Source organism: Labeo rohita, chromosome 11 (genome assembly GCF_022985175.1).
Source record: "Labeo rohita strain BAU-BD-2019 chromosome 11, IGBB_LRoh.1.0, whole genome shotgun sequence".
NCBI lineage: Eukaryota > Metazoa > Chordata > Actinopteri > Cypriniformes > Cyprinidae > Labeo > Labeo rohita.
This window is the reverse complement of record NC_066879.1, coordinates 28384876-28409306: the sequence shown is the minus strand read 5'-3', so window position 1 is coordinate 28409306 and position 24431 is coordinate 28384876. Positions and strand designations below refer to the sequence as shown.

General features: G+C 37.9%; 1 protein-coding gene across 1 annotated transcript in view; it reads right to left on the bottom strand.

The window, feature by feature from the left end:
* Positions 1-10319: 10319 nt before the first annotated feature.
* The window catches only part of mapkapk2a (MAPK activated protein kinase 2a), a 44013-nt gene continuing 29901 nt past the window's right edge, over positions 10320-24431 (bottom strand). Inside the window, exons 2-10 of the mRNA XM_051122914.1 lie at positions 22744-22883; positions 13668-13732; positions 13447-13526; positions 13211-13337; positions 13042-13117; positions 12791-12915; positions 12570-12655; positions 12384-12464; positions 10320-12283 (exon numbers count right to left, since the gene is read on the bottom strand). Of these exons, the coding sequence (XP_050978871.1) occupies positions 12134-12283; positions 12384-12464; positions 12570-12655; positions 12791-12915; positions 13042-13117; positions 13211-13337; positions 13447-13526; positions 13668-13732; positions 22744-22883 (930 nt within the window). The 3' untranslated portion in view covers positions 10320-12133. The remainder of the gene's footprint in view (positions 12284-12383; positions 12465-12569; positions 12656-12790; positions 12916-13041; positions 13118-13210; positions 13338-13446; positions 13527-13667; positions 13733-22743; positions 22884-24431) is intronic.

Below are 24431 nucleotides of genomic sequence, written 5' to 3'. Positions count from 1 at the left end.
ACTTATTCTGAGAAATAAATGCTTACTTCCATCGATATGAAATAGTCTACTAAAAATAGAAAATTAAAAAACTATTAAACATCTGATCTCACTCTAATTCTCTCACTCTAACTCTGTGTCGGGGGATGGGATTAACTGTCTGTATGTGTGTGTGTATGTGTGACTGGGGGTAGCTGAGTGGCTGTGTGTGAGAGAGAGAGAGAGAGAGAGAGAGAGAGAGACAGAGTGCATTTAAAGTGCATTATCCTAACTCTTCACAACTTTTTACATTTGAAAAACAAGTCATTCTTAGGAAATATGTTTAGCATGTTTCCAGAGACCGCAAAAGCCTTTGAAATATCACATTTGTAAACTGGCAGATGAAGACTGTAATACCAAGGATGAACACAAGATGACCTTACAGGATAAGGAATATTTTTCAGCTCATTCTCAGTGTATCAGTATGACTTAAAAGCATTTTGATTTTAACCCTTTCATTGCTGTAACCCTTCAATCCAAAATGACACAGGGTTACTGTTAATGCATGTGCCCGCTGGGCACCGTTTTCCTGATGCTACCGGCATGGCGATTGCGCTGGCGGCGAGGGCCCGTCATCGCTGCTCGCAGCTATATTTATTATTTTTCTTCAAGCTTTTGGGGCCCTTAACATGCTCAAAAACTCTTGAAAATTGGCAGACACCTTGGAATCTGCGGCCATTAGGGCAGGGGGCCGGGTAGAGACTGGCCATTAGGGCCGGGTAGAGACTGGTACATGGGCATGGCAAGGGGCAACTTTTGCACTCTATGTCATTAGCTAATCCCAACAGGAAGTTGGTTATTCTGGGTGTGGTCAAAAACGTATGCTCTGGAATTTGATATACTAGTCCTAGGTTTTTAACCCAATTGCCACCAAACTCGGTCAACCTGATCTCAAGACATTGGGGATGAAAAATTGTGAGGGGATTTTTGATATCTCGAACGGTTTGGCCCTGGCGAGGCGTTGAACTTATGGCGAGAAATGAGAAACAGAAAATGGCTAATAACTATTGCACACATTGTCTGATTCTGATGAAACTTCAGCGGTTTGTTTGTTGTATTATGCCGATCAGATAGATGTGACTATTAGGAGTCAAAGTTATAACGCCACCAACTGGCAACAGGAAGTGTGTCTCTTTTAAAAATGCTTTGATATCACATGGTTAATTTTAGCTTCAAGCTGGACAACTTTCTAATTTACACCCATTAGCTGCGACCAACAGGAAGTCTACTGTTTTGATTTGAATGTGGATTTTTGGAAAAATAAGGCTATAAATAAATTCATACTCCTCCAAGCAGGAATAAGTAGTTCAGAAAAAACTTTGTCAACATGATGCCAATATACAGAAGATCTCACATTGTGAGCAGATTTGGGATATCTTGAACGGTTGATTTATGGTGATTTATTAAAGTAGCAGTAAAAAACATATCCATAATCTTTAAAATGCAGCATCCAAACACTTCAAAACTTTTTACATACACAGAACTAATCATTCTGAAAAATACATGCTGAATTCCATCGATATAAAATAGTCTACAAAAAATAGAAAATTAAAAAGCTATTAAACATCTGATCTCACTCTAACTCTGTGTAGGGGGGATGGGATTAAGTGTGTCTATGTGTGTGTGTGTAAGTGTGACTGGGGGTAGTTGAGTGGCTGCGTGTGTGTGTGAGAGAGAGAAAGAGAGAGAGAAAGAGTGCATTTAAAGTGCATTATCCTAACTCTTCACAACTTTTTACATATGAAAAACAAGTCATTCTTAAGAAATATGTTTATCATGTTTTCAGAGACCGCAGAAACATAAAATATAAAATAAAATATCACACTTGTAAACTGATAGCAGATAAAGACTGTAATACTAAGGATGAACAAAAGATGACCTCATAGAATAAGGAATCTTTTTCAGCTCATTCTCAGTGTATCAGAATGACTTACAAACACTTTGCTTTTAACCTTTCATTGTTGTAACCCTTCAATCCAAACTGGTACAGGGGTACTGTCAATGCATGTGCCCGCTGGGCACCATTTTTCTGACGGCACCAGGGTTGCAGATGCGCTGGCGGCGAGGGCCCGTCCATTGCTGCTTGCAGCTATATATATATATATATATATTTTTTTATCATTGCCCACTTGAGCGCCAAGAATTGTAGTTTCATCAAGCTGTAAATTCTGGATTGCGCTAAGTGGGCCGCAAGCGACAACTGGCAAAAAAGTGATAGGGCAAATCTTTCCCTCTTGTTCCTGAGAGAGGACTGCCCCCAGGCCCCGATGACTTGCATCCACTTCAAGGATGAAGGCCAATGATTGGGCAAATCGGTATATGCAAGAATAGGCAAAGTTGTGAGCTTCTCCTTTAAGGTGTCAAAACTCTTTTGACAATGCTCTGTCTACGCACTGGCGAAGCTTGGTCCTGCTGATTTTTTATGCCTACCCCTAACACATTCGGCAACCAGCTTACATAGAGGGGCTGCCAACTTGGCAAACAGAGAACAGAATGCAGTTTCGAGGGTTCTACCACACACCCTTGGGAACCCACTGTAACAACCCCCTCTTTTACTTCCGTCACCCCTGGAGGCAAGCTCACAACACCATGCAGGGTGCCCAGCAAAGTATTTAGGTAAAGTACCGCATCTACTGCAAACTGTACCTCGAATCACTGGCACTAGGGCAGGCGAGGCCAGAAGGCCAGCCAGAAGTCCAGTGTGGCTCAAACAACACCATACCCCTGAATACTGTTCAGAGCAGGTAGCAGTGATTATCTTCATTGTGCCACCTGGAACACGGCACTGATAACGCCCTTGCACCCTTGCCCTACCTACCCATCCGAATACTGGCTGGGATTAAATTTCGTGACAATGCTGCATCACTTTCATTACAAAACTGGGAACCTCCACTACTGGCTGGGAGTCAAACAAGGTCTGGCCATGTTGGCCAAAGAGTTCCCAGTAGCACCAGCTCAGCACGTTCACCCCCAGTACCACAGAGACCTGAGCACACATGCCACATCCAACTACATGTAACCAATGTATGGAATTACAAGCCCATTAGCAGCACGTAACTGGAGCCACTAACACAGTTTTAAATGCTCTTGGCCCCATGGTTTAAAATTTTCCAAAAAAGTAGCTCTCAGCAAACAATGGAAACTCCACCAATACTGGCCACCAACTGCCAGACATCAAGCGAGACATTGAGCTACCACTAATTAATGCATCTAAGCCCCTAATTCCCCCATCCGAGCTGTTGCCCGGCAATGACGCAGTAGAGACGCAAGGCGAAGGGCCAGGCAGTGGAGCATTACATTCCCTGGCAAAATGGCCAGGTTGGTAACACTGCCTACAAATCACCATCCCATAACGTGGAAAACAACTTTGCGAACGTGCACCCTGAAACTCAGCAAAACTTTGAGTAAGCTGATTCAACTGATTTTGTTGTGCTTTTAACATCTCCCTTAATTCACTCAGCTCCGAAAGCGAGGACCCACCCGTATCCAAACACTGTCCCCCTTGAACACCATACTGAATCCCATATGATAACGGGACTGACTGGCTACGGGCCTGCACATCCCCAGGCATACCCTCCTGCTCCCACCTAACTGTCTCGCTGTGCACTTCTAAAAGTGTGGCAGTTGGTTGCCGGCGGACCAAATGTTTAAACTCACTTTGGAGTGCATTATCTGCCACATGTTCAACGAACTGGTCACATAATAATACCGGAGCATTTGGCACAGCCCCAGGAAACCACTGTTTAACTTTCTCCACAAGGACCATCAAAGCAAGGGAAAACTCTAATAAGTTCTCCACTTCCAACGGCCTTCTAGAGAAAAAGGCTTCTTGTAATGCCACGTGGGTCAGAATGATACCTAATCTCCTCCTGTGCTTCCCCTTCTAAATGATCAAATAAAAAAGAACGTCTGGTCTAAGACTGACAAATGACAGGCCCAAATACAGGTCTGTGCCTCCTGAATCCATTTGTTGATTCCAGTCCCTGACTTGCCATTGAACTTATTGGGTACAAACACAAATCTTTCAGACTGGCTAGCACTCGCACAGTCTGGATGAGGTATAAAATGTCAGAGCACCAACCAAGCCATTAAGTCCAAGGAACTGTCTGTAGACCTCTGAAACACGATTGTATCAAGGCACATATCTGGGGAAGGGTACAGAACAATTTCTGCAGCATTCAAGGTCCCAATAAGCACAGTAGCCTCCATCATCCATAAATGTAAGAAGTTTGGAACCATCAGGACTCTTCCTAGAGTGAGCCGCCCAGCCAAACTGAGCAATTGGGGGAGAAGGGCCTTAGTCAGGGAGGTGATGAAGAACCCGATGGTCACTTTGAAAGACCTCTAGCATTTCTCTGTGGAGAGAGGAGAACCTTCCAGAAGTACAACCATCTCTGCAGCACTCCACCAGTCAGGCCTGTATGGTAGAATGGCCAGATGGAAGCCACTCCTCAGTAAAAGCAAAGACTATAGAATACCCAAGACTTGTCACTGTATAATTTTGAACGGGGAAAGATGCAACATTCATTATGGCCACAAAGTCCCGCCTACTTAATGAAAGAGCCAATCGTTGATTAGTAAAGTCAGCTCACTGCGTCACTGCAGCTGCCGTTAGCCCCAGTTGCAATAGAAACAGTCAGCGTTCTGAGACGTGCGCTTAGTACTGCGCATGTGCACTGGCTGATCTAGCCTGATAAAAATATATGTTTTTATGTAATATGTTTTTTTTATGCTATTGGAGCATAAGGAACAATATTTATAAGGTAGTTTTTGTCAGATTTCATTGGGGATTTAAAACATGAAATTTAATCTCTAAGCTTGTTGAAAAGTTTTGGAGAATTTGATGTTTCCACATTCAAAGAGATAGTAGCTGCACTTGCCTGCCCGAGAGGCATTTCAAAGATGGCCGACGAGTGAAATGACTTGCCTTAAAGGGACTTTGGTAAAAGGCACATGACAGCCTGCCTGGAGTTTGCCAAAGGCACCTTAAGCACACAGACTTTGAGAAACAAAATTCTCTGGTCTGATGAAAAAAAGACTGAACGCTTTGTCCTGTATGGCAAGCATCATGTCTGAAGGAAACCAGGCACTGCTCATCACCTTCTGTGGGGATGTTTTTCAGCAAGAGGAACTGGGAGACTAGTCAGGACTGAGGGAAAGATGAATGCAGCAATATATAGAGACTTGCTTGATGAAAACCTGCTCCAGAGAACTCTGGACATCAGACTGGGGCAAAGGTTCATCTTTCAACAGGACATTGACCTTAGACACAAAGCCAAGATAACAAAGGAGTGGTTCCAGGACAACTCTGTGAATGTCCTTGAGTTGCCCAGCCAGAGCCCAACCTGACTGGACATCTCTGGAGAGATCTGAAAATGCCTGTGCACCAATGCTCCCCATCCAATCTGATGTAGCTTGAGAGGTCCTGCAAAAAAGAATGGGAGAAACAGCTTGTAGCATCGTACTCAAAAAGACTTGAGGCTGTAATTGGTGCGAAAGGTGCTTTTAAAAAAGCATGGAGCAAAGGCTGTGAATACTTATGTACAAATGTGCACACGTGGCATTACAATTTTTTTTTTTCCCATTTTTTATTTTTAATACATTTGCAAAGATTTCAAACAAACTTCTTTCACGTTGTCATTATGGGGTATTGTTTGTAGAATTTTGAGGTAAATAATGAATTTAATCAATTTTGGAAAAAGGCTGTAACATAACAAAATGAGGAAAAAGTGAAGCGCTGTGAATACTTTCTGGGTGCACTGTTTTTTGTAATAAGTCATGTGTTTACTGTCTTGATCAGTTAAAGTGTTTCTATATTCTTTTTATTCAGTCACGGCATTAGCCAAAGCCACTAAAAAGCAGACCTAATGTGTGCAGACCAAATGCCGTGTGAATATTCTCGCGTGATTGCTCTAGATTACTTGCGGCATGTTTTTCGTGTCAATTGCGAAAAATCATAAAATCATGACGTAATGCTTTCCTCCATTTTCTGATACAACCGGACATATCAAACTGGACGTGTCAACAGATTCTACTCTGAATTTGCATCATGCAAATTTTCCATGAGCTGAAATTTTTATTCACGTCTTTGCATTGTACACCATGTACGGCTAATGCTAATGCTGCAGCTTTGGCAGAGAAGACAGAACGTTACGAAAGGTAGGACTCATTTACGACATTATTTCCAGAAACTATGTGTTGCATTACTGTTTAATAAAAGAGATGTAATATTGTGTATTGTCTAAAAATATCAATGTTTTCTTTTCTTGGTTTTCAGGTTTTACCTGAAATTAGACTTGAATTGTAATGACTATTATGTGACCATATGCCTTATGTTGATGTAATTATTATTTAATTATTTAAATTACTGAAGTATGTTTTTCAATGAAAATCTCTGCATTACTTGATTGTCTTTTTCCATATTAGGGAATTCCTGGAGTGTCATGTTCTATTACTTCTGTGATGCATATGTGGAGCTTCTGTGCGAGGATGCCCTCTGGTGTCCAGTATATTGTAAAAAGGACTAGGATAAGCAAGACGTAGGTAAGCAATAAACTGCATTTCTGAATCAGTAAAACTGCAAATATTGTCTTAAAGTCTTATGATGCAAATTGTAATTTGTAGCCCTTCGCATATTGTGGCCTTTGGCCTCTGAACTTGAGTACTCCTGTCTTAAAGCATTGAAAGCGGGGTCGAAAGGTGCACTATTGCAAAGACATAGATTTTACTCTACATTCAAAGAGAATTGACATTAACTAATATAAACTGTTCTTTAAATTTTATTTATAATCCAAGGATAACCATATCCAAAGCATCCCCAGTGGTCTTCCCCAGTGCTACTCACTTGAGATCTAAAATTCCACTTTCTATTGATGTATTTTATACTTTTTATTTATATACCATAAGGAAAACATAGCCATCCTTAGTGGGATAAATCTCTGAGGTCTGTAAAGAGATTAATGAAGCAAAATGTGGAAATACCCATGTGGATTTAAAAGGCTTATGAAGAAGCTGTACTGCATTTAAAAACCCCTAGTAAATTGCTGTGATGGTATGCATTGGACATGAAATGCTTTTTGCCTTTTAATATTGTTTTCAAAATGCTGAGATATAACTGAGATACACCTCACTTAAAGGAGAACTCCACTTCCAGAACAACAATTTACAAATAATTTACTCACCCCCTTGTCATCCAAGATGTTCATGTCTTTCTGTCTTCAGTCTTAAAGAAATTATGGTTTTTGTGGAAAACATTTCAGGATTTTTCTCCATATAATGGACTTCATTGGTGCCCCGATTTTGAACTTTCAAAATGTAGTTTAAATGCAGCTTCAAAGGTCTCTACTAAAGGGCTCTACGAATGCGTCCACAACGCTACAAATCACGTCTAAGTTCATCGTCTGTGTACTCCGGCTCAAAAAGGTAGAGTATGGCGAAAAACTCCATCTCATTTTCTCCTACAACTCCAGAATCGTCCAACATCGTTATACCTTTTTGTTTGTAAACTGCATCTGACTTACTTGCACTGCCTTAGTCTTTGCGCATTCGCTTTGTAACCACTGGGTCTGTAGTTCCGCGTGACCTTTCGACGTGATTCAATAGTACGTAGTGTCGTGGACGCGCATGACAGAGCTAGTGCTACACAAGCTTTTGTGCTTAAGAAGTTTACAAATTTTTATTTTCTGAAAAAAAATGACTGATCGTTTCGCTAGATAAGACCCTTTTTCCTCAGCTGGGATCATTTAGGGCCCTTTGTAGCTGCATTTAAACTGCATTTTGGAAGTTCAAAATCGGGGCACCAATGAAGTCCATTATAAGGAGAAAAATCCTGAAATGCTTACCTCAAAAACCATAATTTCTTTACGACTGAAGAAAGAAAGACATGAACATCTTGTATGACAAGGGGGTGAGTAAATTACTTGTAAATTGTTGTTCTGGAAGTGGAGTTCTCCTTTAATGAGAAACCAAAGGCCTATCCAGTCATTTACCTGCCATTGTTTACTCACCCTCATGTCATTCCAAACCTGTATGACTTTAGTATTTCTGAAGGCGTCACACCACACCAATGCCAGCAAATGACAACAAACACATCCATCAAGTTTTGGCTGGTCAGTGTTTTACCCCTGTCAGCATCTGTTAGCGTTGGTCAGCACTTGGTTTCGCCAAGAAATATCCACGAAGTGGACGTACTGTACTCGGTTGACTGTTGCATTGGTCTGCATTTGTCGGTGTGGTGTGAATTGGCCTTCAGGCAAACAAAATAACAATAAAGTCAATAAAGAGGCATTTTTAAACATCTTTTTATGTTCAGCATAAAAAAGTAAATCATATGGTTTTGGAATTACATGAGGGAGAGAAGACTTTTGTACAACCTGTTTTTTTTAATGTAAACTACACCTTTGTGTAGTTTTTTTTTTTTTGTAAGTCGAGAATTTTTACCGTCCGGCCTCTGTTTAGGGGGTGAACAGGGGGCGATGTGGGAGTGTAAATCAGGAAGGGTGATTTCCCTTTAGGTGTGGTATACTAAGAACATGAAGATGAATAATTTCTTATACAATGGCATGACTCAGCTAGCTAGAATCCAAGTGGGCTTTTTACGTCACATTTGATTTACTGTCACAGAATCATTCATGGCATGGTCATGACGATGCAATATTACAGTGGTACTCACACTGACTCACACTGAGCACATAAGATGTGTTACAAAATTTAGAAAGATGACACTCTGAAGACTCGTCAAAAACCTGGCAAGTAAATTAGTCAACTACATTAACTTGGCCAATATGCTAAGATAAAAGCTAAAAGCTCTTTTAAGGAAGGTAGCTAGTTACACTACACTACATATAAACATAGTCTCCCAAATTGAAGCCACTTGATGTTTTTCCATGTGTGATATATTTTAAAAATAGTAGGCTGTACTTTATTCAAATTGTTAAAACATCTTCAGAAACATTATAGCCATTTATTGTGCATTAGTGTTTGTTAAAGAGATAAAGCAATAATGTAGTAAGTTTTACAACGTGTATGGAAAACAACGTGACTGATTATGTTACAATCTTCAAGCAACATACAACAAGAACATAAAGTCCTTGAAACCCTCCTAAAATGTATTTTGTGGTGCAGCTAGTCATATTAATCAACTAAGTGCTATCACAAGTTATCAAACACCTTACCTGAATTCGTGTTTGACGGATTTATCGTCGGTTTTATCTTTGGTCCGCCGAGTAAACGTGATTTTTCCTTCTTATTTCTGTTCTGTTCTGAAAGTCGTTTGAAAGAACTGCTCAACTGATTCAGCTGAGTGAGCCAGTCACACTGGAACGACTCCCGTCGAATACAAATTAATGTTAGACAGATTAGTGATCCTAACTGACGTCCATGATTGAGACCGGTTAAATTTATTGATTATTTTTGGAAGAACTGATTCAAAAGAGTAATTTATTCCCGAAACGGACAGTTTTTTTCTGATTAATCATCTTTTTCCTAAGTAACCGATAAGCGCCGCCATGATGGATTCTAACTTCCGTTTGTTTTCCGGTGGTTATAGAAATCCACGTTAAAAGGGGGGAAAAAAATCGACCGAATTAAACAACACTTTTTTAATATAACTAAATATAAAAATGTGCACAAGGTTAAGCTGTGCGTTAATTTGACTAGGAACACCAGAGACCGGAAATGTAAATCTTATTTCCCTTTTGAGGCCGACAAGATTAAGGGAAAAGGTAAATGAACAGCCACTGAAAAAGGAAATATTATACACACCTTTACTGTTCATTATTAACTGCCAGAAGTGTAAAATGTTACATAGCTTCGCAACATGATTTTAAAAATAGTGAAACTAGTACCTCACCAGTGAGAAATGTTGTGTAACTAATAGTAATTTATAGCTCATTTTAGCAACGGTTAATCGGCTGCTTCTGCATTGTGAAAGAACCAGCATCTTGCTTTTGCAATATAAGCCATCCCTCAATACGGTGCATGGCAGGTGCTTTCCCAAAGAGTAAAATAAAACCTAAAACTCTAATTATTAGGAAACTCACTAGCCCACTTCCGCCGTCCTTTCTGGGCAATGAACCGTTTCTGATTCTTCATAAACAAAACCTAGCCTATCTGTTGCATCTTGAATATCACTTAGCTCTTAATTTTACCTCGGTTTTTCTTCACCATATTTTTTTTTCTATCAGGTGCAGAGCTGAATAGTACATCTAAATCATCACAACATTTTGTTGGATTGGCATAAAAAAAAAAAAAAAAGACGATGAGAAAAGATTAAATTAGTTAAGAACAAAATGATTATTAGATCTCATGATATCTGCATTTTATTACTTGGTTTGGGACGGTGAGAACTGGATAACATCATATACATGATCAATTTGAGAACATCACATTCCACACAAATGCTTCTGTAAATACAGGTCAGAAATTGCTCATACTAGAAATGGTGGTCTTAACATAATTCAACATGTTTAAATGAGACACAGACGGTTGGATTTTTAGGTGTTTTAATCCAAAGTTGAAGCAGACCAAGAAATAAGTACAGCAGTTAAATACTAAAAATGGGACACGTAACACGTTAGTATAAAATTCTGTGTGAATTCGAGTCTGTTTTTCAACTTGGTTGATATTGTTGTCTTCGCTTTGAGAAAAGAATGTATGAGGAAGGGAAAATATCCTACAAAGTGGCCATATCAAAGAAACTGCAAACAGAGGGGCACTGAAATCGCTCAGAAGATATCTGCTGTTTGGGAGTATACTGACTCTGTACGGTCAACATTGTAAGCATTAAATCATTTCCTTAAAAGAGGATCAAACACACAACAAATGAATATACAGTTTAAAAAAAAAAAAAAAAAAAAAAAAAAAAAAAAAAAAATGTCTGCTGGATGTTTAGGATTCCCTGTATCCCCTAAACATTTCCAGAACACAAGGCCTTAAGTCAAAGGGGGCGTTTCTTTGTTCCTTTAACACCTGGTACCTATAAACTGCTCTCAATAGGTGCATTCAAACACTTACTGCATGGTAGGCATGGAAAATAGACAACACAAAAAAAAAAAAAAAAAAAATGCACTGGCATACTAAGGAGTACATTCGACAGATCCCATTTCATCATTCATTATACACTTCAGAAAATACAAATGGGTTTTGCGGTTCAAGGTGGTAGGTTTTTGTGAAAATAAATGCCAGGGCATGGGTTAACATTCTTTACAAATCTCTGAGGAAAAACTAGTTGAAAAACAAATGCATAGAATCGATTCAAGGCAAATCATTGTGCACCCAAAATGTCGTGCAATCAGCATATTACAGAGCAAGCAGAGGGCTAAAACAATGTGTTGGACTGCCTTTCCATGGTAAGCCTGATCAAAACCAATGAGAAAGCGGGGCAATATGCTCTGCTATGTTTTCCTCTCAAAAAGGCCAACATAAGACTAACTGGATCTAAAGCTCAAAAAAGATCTGACAGGACCCTGAACAATACTGACAGACATTTTCACAGTAAAGAACAGAGTGTGTCTACATTCAAAGAGTCATTTCAAAAATACATTTCCATCCAGACACCAGTACTGTCTTTTACTGTAAAAGAGCATTCAAGTGCAGAAATAAATGACAAATATAATAAAGAACGAAGAAAGCTAGCAATATGCATAGGCTTCTCAGAACATGAGCAGAAGGAAGCAAACTGAATAATCATTCTAATACAGGCCAACTTATTTATGAGCCGTCCCATAACTCAGAATGGATTATTACTAAAACAGCGTTAAGTGTGTTTAACTCATGAACCAATGGCTTTTGATTAAAAAAGGGAACAAATAAAACAAAATTTTATAAAAACACCCCACTAAACACCATGTGAAAAACAGTACTTGTGAACACTTTAAGGAGCAAATTAGCGGACGTCGACTGCTTCATAACTCCAAATTGTACTGTATCATAATTGTACAGCCCCTTTGTTTTGGTAGCAAAGTGGTGTATTAGTTACAGATGTTGAGTGATTAAAAAGAAATACTCTCGCTTTAACTATTTTGTTGAGTTATTGCTTCCTTAAATCAAACTTTTCAGCTGATGTACGAGTGTAAAATGTGTGTGTGTGTGCATGTGCGACAGAGTGAATGTGTCCTTAGCAAGCGTGCGTCTCATTTTCAGGAGCCATATTGTTGGCTTTCTTTCTCCTCTTCATCAGCAGTGGATTAGACGAATCTTCAATCCTCTTGATTTTGATTTGCTCATAGTCGACTCTCATTGTTGCCAAGGCACTAGTCATTTCTTCCTGTAAACCCAGACATAACAGCATTTAACAGAATGAAGATACGGATCTGAGGTGCAGTGACGTTTTCTGAGAAGACTTTTTTTGTTGTGGGAGGCCTCACCTTGACATCTTCCCATGTGTCTTTCTCTTCTTTCAGAACACGGCTGGTGTGTAGGGGCGTCTGTGGTACCTCCATTGATTGCTACAGCCAAATAAATAACCATAGTAAATAAAATATAATGTACAAAGGAAACCCATTTGTCTAGATCACCACAGAATCCATAAAATAATGCTAATATCCACTCACGTTGATCCAGGGGTGGTTCATAAACTCTGTGATGGTCATTCTTTGCGTCGGCTCAGTTTTCAGTAATGTTCTGATGAGCTGCTTGGCTACAAAAATAGGAAGCGTGAGTCACTCAAATCTATTATCATTCTTAGAAACACGCAAAACAATGACTTGAAGATAACAGCATTCTAAGAACGGTTTCTCAAGTTGCTTTCACAAAACAGGAACTTGACAGATACCTTCCTCTGAAACTTCCGACCATTCAGGATTTGGAAACTCATACTGTCCCATGCGGATTCGTTTCTTCATTCCCGGGGATATAGCCAATCCATGGTTGGAATAGAAAGGTGGGTAACCACAGAGCCTGAAAGTTGAATAAAGTGGGAATTGAGCTATATCAAACACACTTTACAAGGTCAAAACACATTTAAAGAGGCCTAGACAGAGAAAAAATGTATGTATGCACAACATACAAGACAGAATCACTTACAGAATATACATGATGACACCCAAAGACCACATGTCACAGGACTTGTCATACTTTTCTGGACCAAGAACCTCTGGGGCTATAACATCAAAAAGATGAAAATGGAAAGGTTTTATGAGTGGGATCAAATGGCCATCCTAACATCTATTTATTGATAATTCTAATATCTTACCAACATAATAAGGAGTATAGCAAGGGGTGGCCAGAGAGTTGAGTGAGGTTGTCTCTTTTGCAAACCCAAAGTCTGTCAGTTTGAGAAGGGCGTTGGGCCTTTTAGAGGTATATAAAAGGTTCTCTGGCTGCAAAGTGGATTTTCAGACATATTCACTTAATAAAACCATGAAGGCAAAATCATGCTCATTAATTCCAACAATAGCGTAGTAGTAAATAGTAAAATAAAAATTTTACCTTGACGTCTCGGTGTGCAATGTTTATTGCATGTAAATACTGAATGGCCTCTCCTATACTCTTCATGATATCAGAAGCCTCTAAATAAAACCAACAGAACAAGAAAACATTTCAAATATTGAATTACATATTGTAACAAAAGGGTCAATTTATTATTTCTCCATTCTTAAACATGTTTATATATACTTATATGTTTCGTAAAGAGTAGACAATGCCATTACCTCTCTCAGTGAATGCCTGGTCCCCTCTGTCCTGTATCCGACTGAACAGCTCACCACCATCCATGCTTCAAAACAACCACATAAAGGAAAAATCAGCCGGCATGACATAAAATATATCAAGTAACGCCATATCAGTGGAGAAAAAAAGAATAAATCAAATTAAATACTGTCAGTTCACTTCCAGAACAAAAATTTACAGGTAATTTACTCACCCCCTTGTCATCCAAGAGGTTTACGTCTTTCTTTCTTCAGTTGTAAAAAAAAAAATTATGTTTTTTGAGGAAAGCATTTCAGGAATGTTCTCCATATAGTAGGCTTCAATAGTGGCCATGAGTTTGAATTTCCAAAATGTGGCTTTAAAAGGCTCTAAACGATCCCAGCCCGAGGAAGAAGGGTCTTATCTAGCAAATCGTTTGGTTATTTTCTAAAAAAAAAAAAAAAAAAAAAAAAAAAAAAAAAAAAAAGTACAATTTATATACTTTGAACCTCAAATGCTTGTCTTGTCTAGTTCTGCAGTGTGCATGTGTAGTCTGTGCATCTCCGGGTCAAGACAGTTAGGGTATGTCGAAAAACTAATTTTCTCCCTCAACCTTAAAAATGTCCTACAACGGCATTTTACTTTTTTTTTTTTTTTTGTAAAGGACGTTTGACGACCTTTGGATGTTCACTTTGTAAACACTGGGCTGGTACTTCTTCAGCGATGTAGGATGATTTTGAAGTTGAGGGAGAAAATGAGATGGGAGTTTTTTTGACATACTCTAGCTGTCATGAACAGGAACACACAGTTCAGCAGAGCTAGACCAAGACGAGTGTTTGCGGTTAAAAAGCATATATATTGTAGAAAATAACGGATTGTTTCGCTAAATAAGACCCTTCTTCCTCAGCTGGGATCGTTTACAGCCCTTTGGAGTTGCATTTAAACTGCATTTTGGAAATTCAAACTCGGGGGCACCATAGAAGTCCATTATATGGAGGGAAATACTGAAATGTTTTCCTCAAAAAAATAATTTCTTTATGACTGAAGACAGACAGACACAAGGGGGTGAGCACATTATCTGTAAATTTTTGTTCTGAAAGTGAACTTTTTAATGCAGCGGCACATGTTAAATATTTAACACATGGGCAGAGCTAGTGTTGGCCACCCCACTTACAACTTCTTTTGTCTACTTTTTTCTTGATAAGCGTGTTTATTTAGATGTAGAATGTCTTTACGACTATAACAAACGCAGGACTCTAGACTAAGTTTTTGCACTGGTGCGCCTAACTTTTTTCTGAGGTGCACCAGCACAAAAGTTAGGTGCACCCAAATTTTCGACCGCATCGCATTTAATCGCCATTTACAATTATTCTAATTCTTTGCGTGATGATATGATGAATGGATGGTTCATTTTTAACAGCAGATTCAGCTGATCTGCATATCCCTTCACACTTATATAAGCTTATAATCACTTGTGCTTTAAGCCAAATCTACACTAAAAAGAATAGCGTTAACTGACATCTGGATGTGACTCTCCGTAATCTCTGATGAAATCGGTTGGGTGTAAAATGATCGTAAAATGTATTTTAATGTATTGTTTTCGTTATAATGTACTGATTCAAATTAGTAATCAATAATAATTCTTATTTTAATACCCGGCGTGCCTCCCTTGACATGCTCTCGCGTATGAACAGGCAGCAAATCTGGTGCTGGCGCGGACGGAGCGGGCAGAACACTACTGAATGATGCGCATTAGAGGGGATTTAGAAGTGGGTATACGCAAAGCCGACTGATAAAGAAATGGGTATACGCAGGTTCTGCACTACACCACTGCACTATTACTAAATATTGTTTGCCTGATGAAAAAAGTATTTAAAACGGGTTCACATTTTAGAAAATGTAGTTAATATTTGTGTCATTATTGATTTATCTCATCCACCCGCAAATAATCAGAATGCATTTTTTCATTACCCGACCCACCCAACCCGCGGATTATCCGCGCCTGCGGATATAACCGCCATCCATGCATCACTAATTGCCGGCCATGGTCTTCCCACACTCCCTTCGCTATCTCTGATTGGTTTAGACCATGATATGGACCTAATGTGTGTCTGTTGAACCACAGTCGTGGAGACTTTTTTTTTTTTTTTTTTTTTCCTCGAACGGCTCAGATTTTCTTTAGTCACACCACTGAGAAATTAAGTCGCACTCTAGAGCCCTGAAACGGAGACTTTTCAGATGCGCACTCCAACTTACGCATCAGGCGCTAGTCAAACGAGCACAAGGTGATGAGGAGCTTCAGTAGAACAACAGAGAACTGCAGTCAGATGAGATTTTGTCAGACCATATGCCAGTAAAAATTAATCTGTCAGACATACTGTGCTCGAAGCACGTGCTCTTCAATTGCACCCACAAATGCGGCGGCGTGCGCTATAGAATGTATCATTTCATATTAAAGAGCAATTTAAACTATGAGCATGCGTGTCAGGATCAGTGTCACGTTCAGCAGCGGCAGCTCTTAAAGTAACAGCAGCCAAATAACCTAATAACGCAGCTGCTGTAATGTCCTTTAATCAAAGAACAAAAGACTTTTGTAGCTTTAAGGATTCATCTATATTTACTTTGGACTTTAGTGTTTAATAACTTTATTAAATTTCTGTATATTTTCCACTAAAGATTGTTTTTATAGTCTAATAAATGTTAAAATTTATACTGTAAGGCTGAATGGCTGTGGTCAATGGTTAAATATTAGGGGGAAAAAAAAGAATTTCCTAGAGACATCAGTAATATTGGTATCAGTGATACTCACCTTCAGGCATACATATAGATGCCACCAAACAAATGTTAAAAATATACTGTCTTTATGTGGTTTCTACATTAATTTGAAGACTGAATGTGAAATTATTGCAATATAAAATTATATTTAAACATGTTTAATGTTAGATGGGATTCCTTGTGATTAATTTCAGAAAAAGTGTGTGATTACTTCATTTTTTTTTTTAAGTTGATTAACAGCACTAGAATAAAAACATTACACTTATGTAAATACAGCTAAGACGTAGTTAAGTGAAAAGTGCAAGATATTTACTATAGAAGGCCATTTACTATTATTATTATTATGCAAACCACCACATTTGGCTGAATGTACAACAGCAGATTTTAAATAGAAATGGCAACTGGTAGCCATGGCAATGTTTCCTCTAAAAGCACTGATAGTTAAAGTGATAAAGTGATATCGGAGTGCCAGACGTATACGTGCTGAAACTCACAAAAATGACTTTGTTCAAATGCATTTAAAAAAAACCACATGAAGGGGGGGATCTTTTCACCTTTGTCCCCATGTCATCATTGTGGTTATCATTTCCGATTATACACAAAAACCACTGCTAGGTGTGCAAGTCGGGTGAGCTCCATTTCTTGAAAACTTGCCAGTTGCGAGAAACTGGGTCAGTGGGCTTAGAAAGACTCTCTTGCTTTCATTAGAAAATAGGAAGACGGGGGAAAAAAACATAGAGAGGGGTAAAAGAGAGGGATCTGCATAAGTCCACATGGTTATGATTTTGATAATTGGACTCGAAAATACAGTTTAGTGCTGCTAGCACATCCGTTATTGTAATGATAAAGCACGATAACAATTTGTGAAAGGGGGTGCAAACTGCTGATAACCACGTACATCTATGTAAATGCGAAGAATCATGCTGTTCTCACATGAGACGAGTTTCATTTCTACAGCTCAACTAGAACTGCAGTCAGTTTCAGGTGAAATCATCAAACGCCTGACAGATATAGAAAAAAAAAAAAAAAAAAAAAAAAAACAGTATGAGTTTGACTGAGAAAGCCTAACTCACTGTGAACAACCACATCACGTTTTACTGCTTTCAGTCTCACTAAACCCCAGACGCTTCATGTCCCATCTGACAGTCGACATGTACTATAGCTGGCAAAAAAAAAGAAAAAAAAAAAAAAAAAAAAAAAAAGGTGTTAAGCTTAAGCGCTGAAATTTCAAAAGCATGTGATTTATGGTACAAAACACCAAGGCCCCACTAAAGGGTTGGGTTGCACCATTTCTAGGTGTAATATTTCTTAGAAAAGCCATATTTGAAGCTGAACATCAGAGTTGGCATTTTCTATTTCCATCACCTGCGGCACACTCAGTTCTGATGACCTGTAGATTCTGTTTCCTGCATGCTGAGTAGCTGGATGTCTCTGGCCTGATTTCTTGTAATCTATTCATGATCTTTGCAATCTGATGTACCTTCAGCCAGCTTATTTTAATATTTGTATTATGACTACCAGCAGTTTCATAAGGATCAATCTATAAGATGTTAATGGTACCCCATAAGCCACTAATACCACACTATCACTCATGTCTGGAGGTTCCTCACACACTCATTTCCGTCTTACAAACAGAGAAAGAATTAACGGTTTCTAAAGAAACACTACACTTCCTTATGAGTCTCTTACATCAAAATTTGCATGAAATCTTGCATCATCCATGAAACAATATCGCTCTTAATAGGAGACAATTGACCATATGCACAGAGCAGTCTTTAGAACTTTTGCCTAATGATAAGCCAGCTCCTAAACTTCCGGTAAAACTCATTTTATATGTGCTATATATATGTGGAGACTCTTGAGACTCCTCTCCTGCCTCATTCTTATCAGAAACTCAGAAAAATAATAATTGCAACTTCATAAATAATGATAGCGGCATGAACATTTAGTTTCATATTATTTAACAACACAATTTAAATGCCGAGCCTGGTAATCCCAGTAGAGTACCTAGACACGTAGTTGTACATTTAAATGCTAACAGCTAAACACTATCATAACTGTTTAGGCTAACGTTAGCTAGCTAGCAATACCTCTCTTCAATGACATCTTAATAGTGTTCTTGATAATCAATAACCTTCATAGTCATAAACACATTTTCAAAATATTGTAATATTTTAAAGCCTTTATTTTTGTTCCAACTCTACAGCTGTGCAACAAAATTCACAAAGATTCACTTTTCATTCATAAAGACGACATGAAAAAAATTTCCAGATAATTTACACACCCCCTTGTCATCCAAAACGTTCATGTCTTTCTTTCTTCAGTCAATAAGAAATTGTTTCTTGAGGAAAACATTTCAGGAATTTTATCCATATAGTGGACTTCAATGGTGCCCCCAAGTTTGAAAGGCTATAAACAATCCCAGCCAAGGAAGAAGGGTCTTACCTTTTTAAAACAAATTGACAATTTAATTACATTTTAACCCCAAATGCTTGTCTTGTCTCATCTCTGCGCTGCGCATGCGTAGTCTGTGTAATCTGGGTTAATACAGTTAGGTTATGTCGAAAAACTCCCGTCTCATTTTCTTCTTCAACGTAAAAATCATCCTAAATCGCTGTTTTACCATTTTGTTGTAAAGGACTTTTGATCTTTTTTGTATGTTCACTTTGTAAACACTGGGTGGGTATTTCTGCAGCGATGTAGGACAATTTTGAAGTTGGGGAAGAAAACAAGATGGGAGTTCTGCGACATACCCTAACTGTCTTGACACACAGACTTAGACAAGACGAGCGTTTGAGGTTAAAAAGTATATAAATTGTCCATTTGTTTTGAAAATGACCAATCATTTGCTAGATAAGACCCTTCTTCCTCAGCTAGGATCATTTAGAGCCATTTGAAGCTGCATTTAAACTGCATTTTGGAAGTTCAAACTTGGGAGGGCACCATTGAAGTCTATTATATATAGATAATTCCTGAATTTTTTTACCTCAAGAAACATAATTTCTTGTCGACTGAAGAAAGAAAGACAAAGACATCTTGGATGCCAAGGGGGTGAGTAAATTATCTGTAATTTTTTGTTGTGGAAGTGAACTTCTTTAAGAAGAAAATGACATGAAATTATCCTTATAACCAGAAGATGGCAGCAGAGGATCACTCATTGGCTGCAGCTGCCATTTCAACTCCTTAGTTTTTTCAAGTCTTGCCACTCTTGCTACAACTCTATTTTTGACATTGGCTTGTCAGATGTTTTGTTCGTTTATTACTGTCAATCAAAACATGATTTATAGCGGTATACATGGACTTTTGGTTCTCTTAGACAAACAAAACTTTTCCCTGAATTGTGAATGGATTATGTAGAGAAAACAAGCAAAGGACACTGCTATTACGGCACAGTACAGTTGACCGGGAATGACTGAGGTGGCTTGTCTAAAACAAGGAAGTAATCCGTGCATATGGTCAATTAACTGTAAAGCAGAAGCAAACAAATATTGATTTATTTTGGCACCTAATGAATGAGCATCTGACATGCAAAGAGTCAATATGGCCAAAATTAATTTCAAAAAGGAATATTGCAAAAGTGCCTCCTCTCTGTTCTTTGATACATTTACATGAAGACATTTCTGTTCTGGAGAACACAAGGGTGGGACCAAGCTCCATACCATGCATATATTTGTCCTTCCACAAAATAAGTTCTGCTAAAAAGGTCAGTAACCTTTTATAACACTAAAATATCAGCTGTCAAAGCGTTGATAGTCAGTCTTTTTACATTTTCTGTTGAATTGGCAGTGCATTTGCATGTAAGGGTCATCTGGTGGACTTTTGACAGCTCTAGGGCTTTCGTTAAAAACTACAGATCAAACTTCCACATTTTCGTACTCCTGCCCACAGACAGTTGGATCGACAGAGGGGTGGCGCAAAAAATATAAAGTGCATTATAAATGTTAAAGTCTTAGGCAAAGGGCTGTGGTCCTGTAGCACTAATTACAGAAAAAAAAACTGTTTATACTGCATAGAAAGCCAGGTTTTATTAAAATTCCATCTTGGCAGCAGTGAATTACCACTTTAAGAGATCAAATTTATTAGAAAGAGATTTAAAATGCTAACAGTTAGCATGCTAAAACACAGCCTGCTATCAACACTCTACAAACCTTTCCAGCATGTTGTCGCGCTTTATATTCGAAAATTATGAATGACTTTGAAACTACCTTAACTAACTAAACATCTAGTACATCTACCTGGTCCATCATCTTTGATGGGTTAAAAAAAAAAAAAAAAAAAAAAAAAAAAAAAAAAGGATTCAAAGAATTCTCACCCTAAAAACCAAAAATTCACATAAACTCACATCTGCTGGTAAACAACAGTGGTGACAAACCCAGTGTGCCAGTTCAAGATCAAACACTTGAATGGAGATGTCACAAGCACATCACTTTGATGTTTTCAGTGAAACCATGCATTTCAGATAGCCAAATCATGTTGAAACTAGACAAGACGGTGTCACGAACTGACTTAGTGAGCAATACTAAATAACACTATGAAAATATTATGCATTTAGTGCACAGTCTGGGTGATATATATTGAATATTCACAATTAGGGGTGGCTTTTACAGTCCAATGAGTAATTTTTATATTATCTTATGAATATATGAGTAATTTTATTTTACATTAAGGAAATAATTATTTTTTGCTGAAAATTAAAGTTTCGATTAGTGCTGTCTATCGATTAAAAAAAACAAACTAATTGCACATTTTCTGCAATTAATCATTATTAATCCCATCTAACAATAAATTTACAATAAATCCCATCTAACAATAAATATTTAATGTGTTAACTGCATTAAATATTTTTAAAGCCATTAAACTGGAAAAAATAATTGCCTGCATTAACATGCTAATTTTGACAGCAGTAGTTTTGATGCAAGATAAATGCATTTCTGTACAAATGGTATAGTTAGAAAAATTAGACCATTTGGAAATTTCATGCAGGCAATGCAGAATTAAGCCACATTCAGAATATTGCAATGATTTTAATATATTTAATTTTACAACACTTCTCAAAGACTGCGTCATTAGACTATTTTCAAGAACATTAAGATGATTTGATAACATCCCGAGCTTAAATTTCAAAAGCAAAACTGTGTTAGAGTTGGCAAGTTTCTGTGAATGTTTCAGGTTAACTCATAACTCTGACTGAACTGACTGATAGATTTATAAATAAATAGGTCTATAAATGTTGGCGTACCATATGTGAAAAGTACTAAAAAACTTTTTTCTACTTTCACAGCAATGTCATTCTCTTTTCCCTGAACTCTTTTAAATAATCATATCAGTAGTTTGCAATTTAAATAGCCTATTGCAGACTTAACCAAAACATTATTATTTTGTGTCATTATACGAGAACTCGCATCCATGCGACTTGCATTTTGATTGCAGCAGGGACCGTCCCAATGAAGCAACCTGGGTTCAACTGCCTTGCTGAGGAGCACACAATGGTGGTAAGCAGAGAAGGATGGTACCAGCTAGCATACATGTTGCAAGTGTGGGAAACAACGGTGTCTGGTTATGCAATTACATACAGTCTATATGAAGGAGAGGTCACCAAGGAGGTACGTCATCAGACAGGGGACTTCTGAATTTACTCAAACATGAATAGGGGCACATAGGTGTACAAGTGTTTACCGTAAGTAACCTCCAAACACCTGCTGGTAAACTATTCACACAGATGAGGCACTGAAACCTCAGAAAAACATTACAAATGAGTTAAGGGGCTGTGTAAAAGGAGTAACTAAATGAATCAAGGTTTTCATGACAATGCAATTCAGGATACAAACAGACACAATGCTGGGTGCACTGCAAATGTCAAGTCATTATATTGCTCATGAATTGTCTACTCAAACTGTAATTGGCCAAATGTTACTAATGAAACATAAAATTGACTTGACGTTCTGTTTCCATAATAAACACTCTTTAAGTCAAGCTCCTTTAACTTGTCTGATGATTTTAACAATATGGCAGCTTTACAGCCTGGATGGTTAAGAACAAGGGCCACAACAACAAAAATTGCGGGTTCCATACCAAGTTGGGATGATCCAGGAAATTGTAATGCTGATCAGCCTTTACCATGGAGCAAAGAACCTAATCTAGGGTTGCTCTAGGTGAACTGTTTATGAAGGGAACATTCATATTCACAGAATAACAAATTGCTTATAAATGGGAAGTTGTCCAAAAAGGAAGTGAACTACAGAAATGACCACAAAAAATAGGGCATTTTGCTCTCTATACTACTGAAGACATCAAAAAAAAATTATAATGAAGCTGATGACTCACCACTCCATTACAATAAGAAGGCACTTCCTGTTTTGATACAGATTCTCATAGACGTCAATGATCCTGACAATGTGAGTACATGAAGACGCCCGCCAGTGCAGCTCCACTTCTCTTCTAGCTTTGGGACAGTCGTGAAGCATCTTAAAGAAAAGATGAAAAGGAGGAAAAGTTATTTAGTTGCAAAAGCAATTATTCACAATCATTCACAACTGAAGTGTTCATTATTAATAAGAAAGCACAAAAAATGTAACAATATAGATATATAACAATTTATATATATATTTGACAATTTACAATTTATATTTCTTATTGTATACATTATATGATATAAAAAAAAAATAGTGGTGTGGCCAAACTCAATTCTCTCCTCAGTAAAGACACATGAAAGTCCACTTAGAATTTGCACAAAGCACATAAAAATCTCTCAGATTGTGAGAAACAAGATTCTCTGGTCTGATGAACCTCAGTTCCAAGAATCATGTATAGAGTAAACCAGGCACTATCTATATATATATATATATATATATATATATATATATATATATATACACACACATATATATACACACACACATATATACACACATATATATATATAAAAAAAAAAAATATATATATATATACACACACACACACACACACACACACATATATATACCGCACATATACATACACACAAGTCACTAACATCAGGATGCAGAACAACCAAGATTACTGGAGTTTTGCCTCCCCCTACAGGTAACAACCATACTTACAGCAATTACATTACAATTATTTTACACATTACATTGTACAGTTTAGTCTTAAGATATCTTACAGCATGATATTTTAAATTTATCATATTTATTAAAAATGTTGCTTAATTTGGGACAGCTCCAGCGTAGTGACTGGAATTTAATCAAGTTGGGTCACAATTAATGTGGTTTGATCATAGCTGTCATTTTGAAGTGCTTGTCAATTCTTAGTATGAGATTACAGGAGCGACAAGTGTATATAAGGGAAGGAACTGGGTGGTGATTTACATAAAATTTAATGCACAATGATTAGACAATCATGACTGATTATATACTTGTCCACTATTTATCTGTGAAATGGTGCCAATTTCTGTAGATGTTCATTGTCTAAATAGAACGTAACATTGCTTTGTGTTGTACTCAGTTTAATACTAAAACAATGCAATGCTACTCTTTTAAATTCAGAGCTGTGGAAATTTGAGCAGTGGTTTTTACAAATTCTAAGAGCAATCACATCACTGAAAACGTCAAATAAAGATTCACACTCCCTAGACCTGACTGAAATGTCACTAACAGCAGAATGTATGTTCTAGCTGTATGTTCTATGTATGTAAAAGCACTAGATTCAAGGAAATGATCATTGGGATACAGGACACTGACAAAAAAGCTTAAAAATGTTAAACGTAATGCAGATGAGAACACATATGCAGGTGGCCACTATTAGGGCACGCTGAACTGCAGCACAGTTATGTATTACAAGTACTGGAAAGAATCCCTTCGGGGGGTGGCTTCAGCCGGCAGACGTCCACTCTTGTCCAGACAGCCAGCTTAGAGGTCTCAGGATTCCTCTCTTTGCACATCGCCCACATCACGCCTGTGAAACCTCATACCCTCACACCAGCCTACAGGGAGCTAAACAGCTTATTTGGCAGAGCTAAACCAGGAACCTTCATT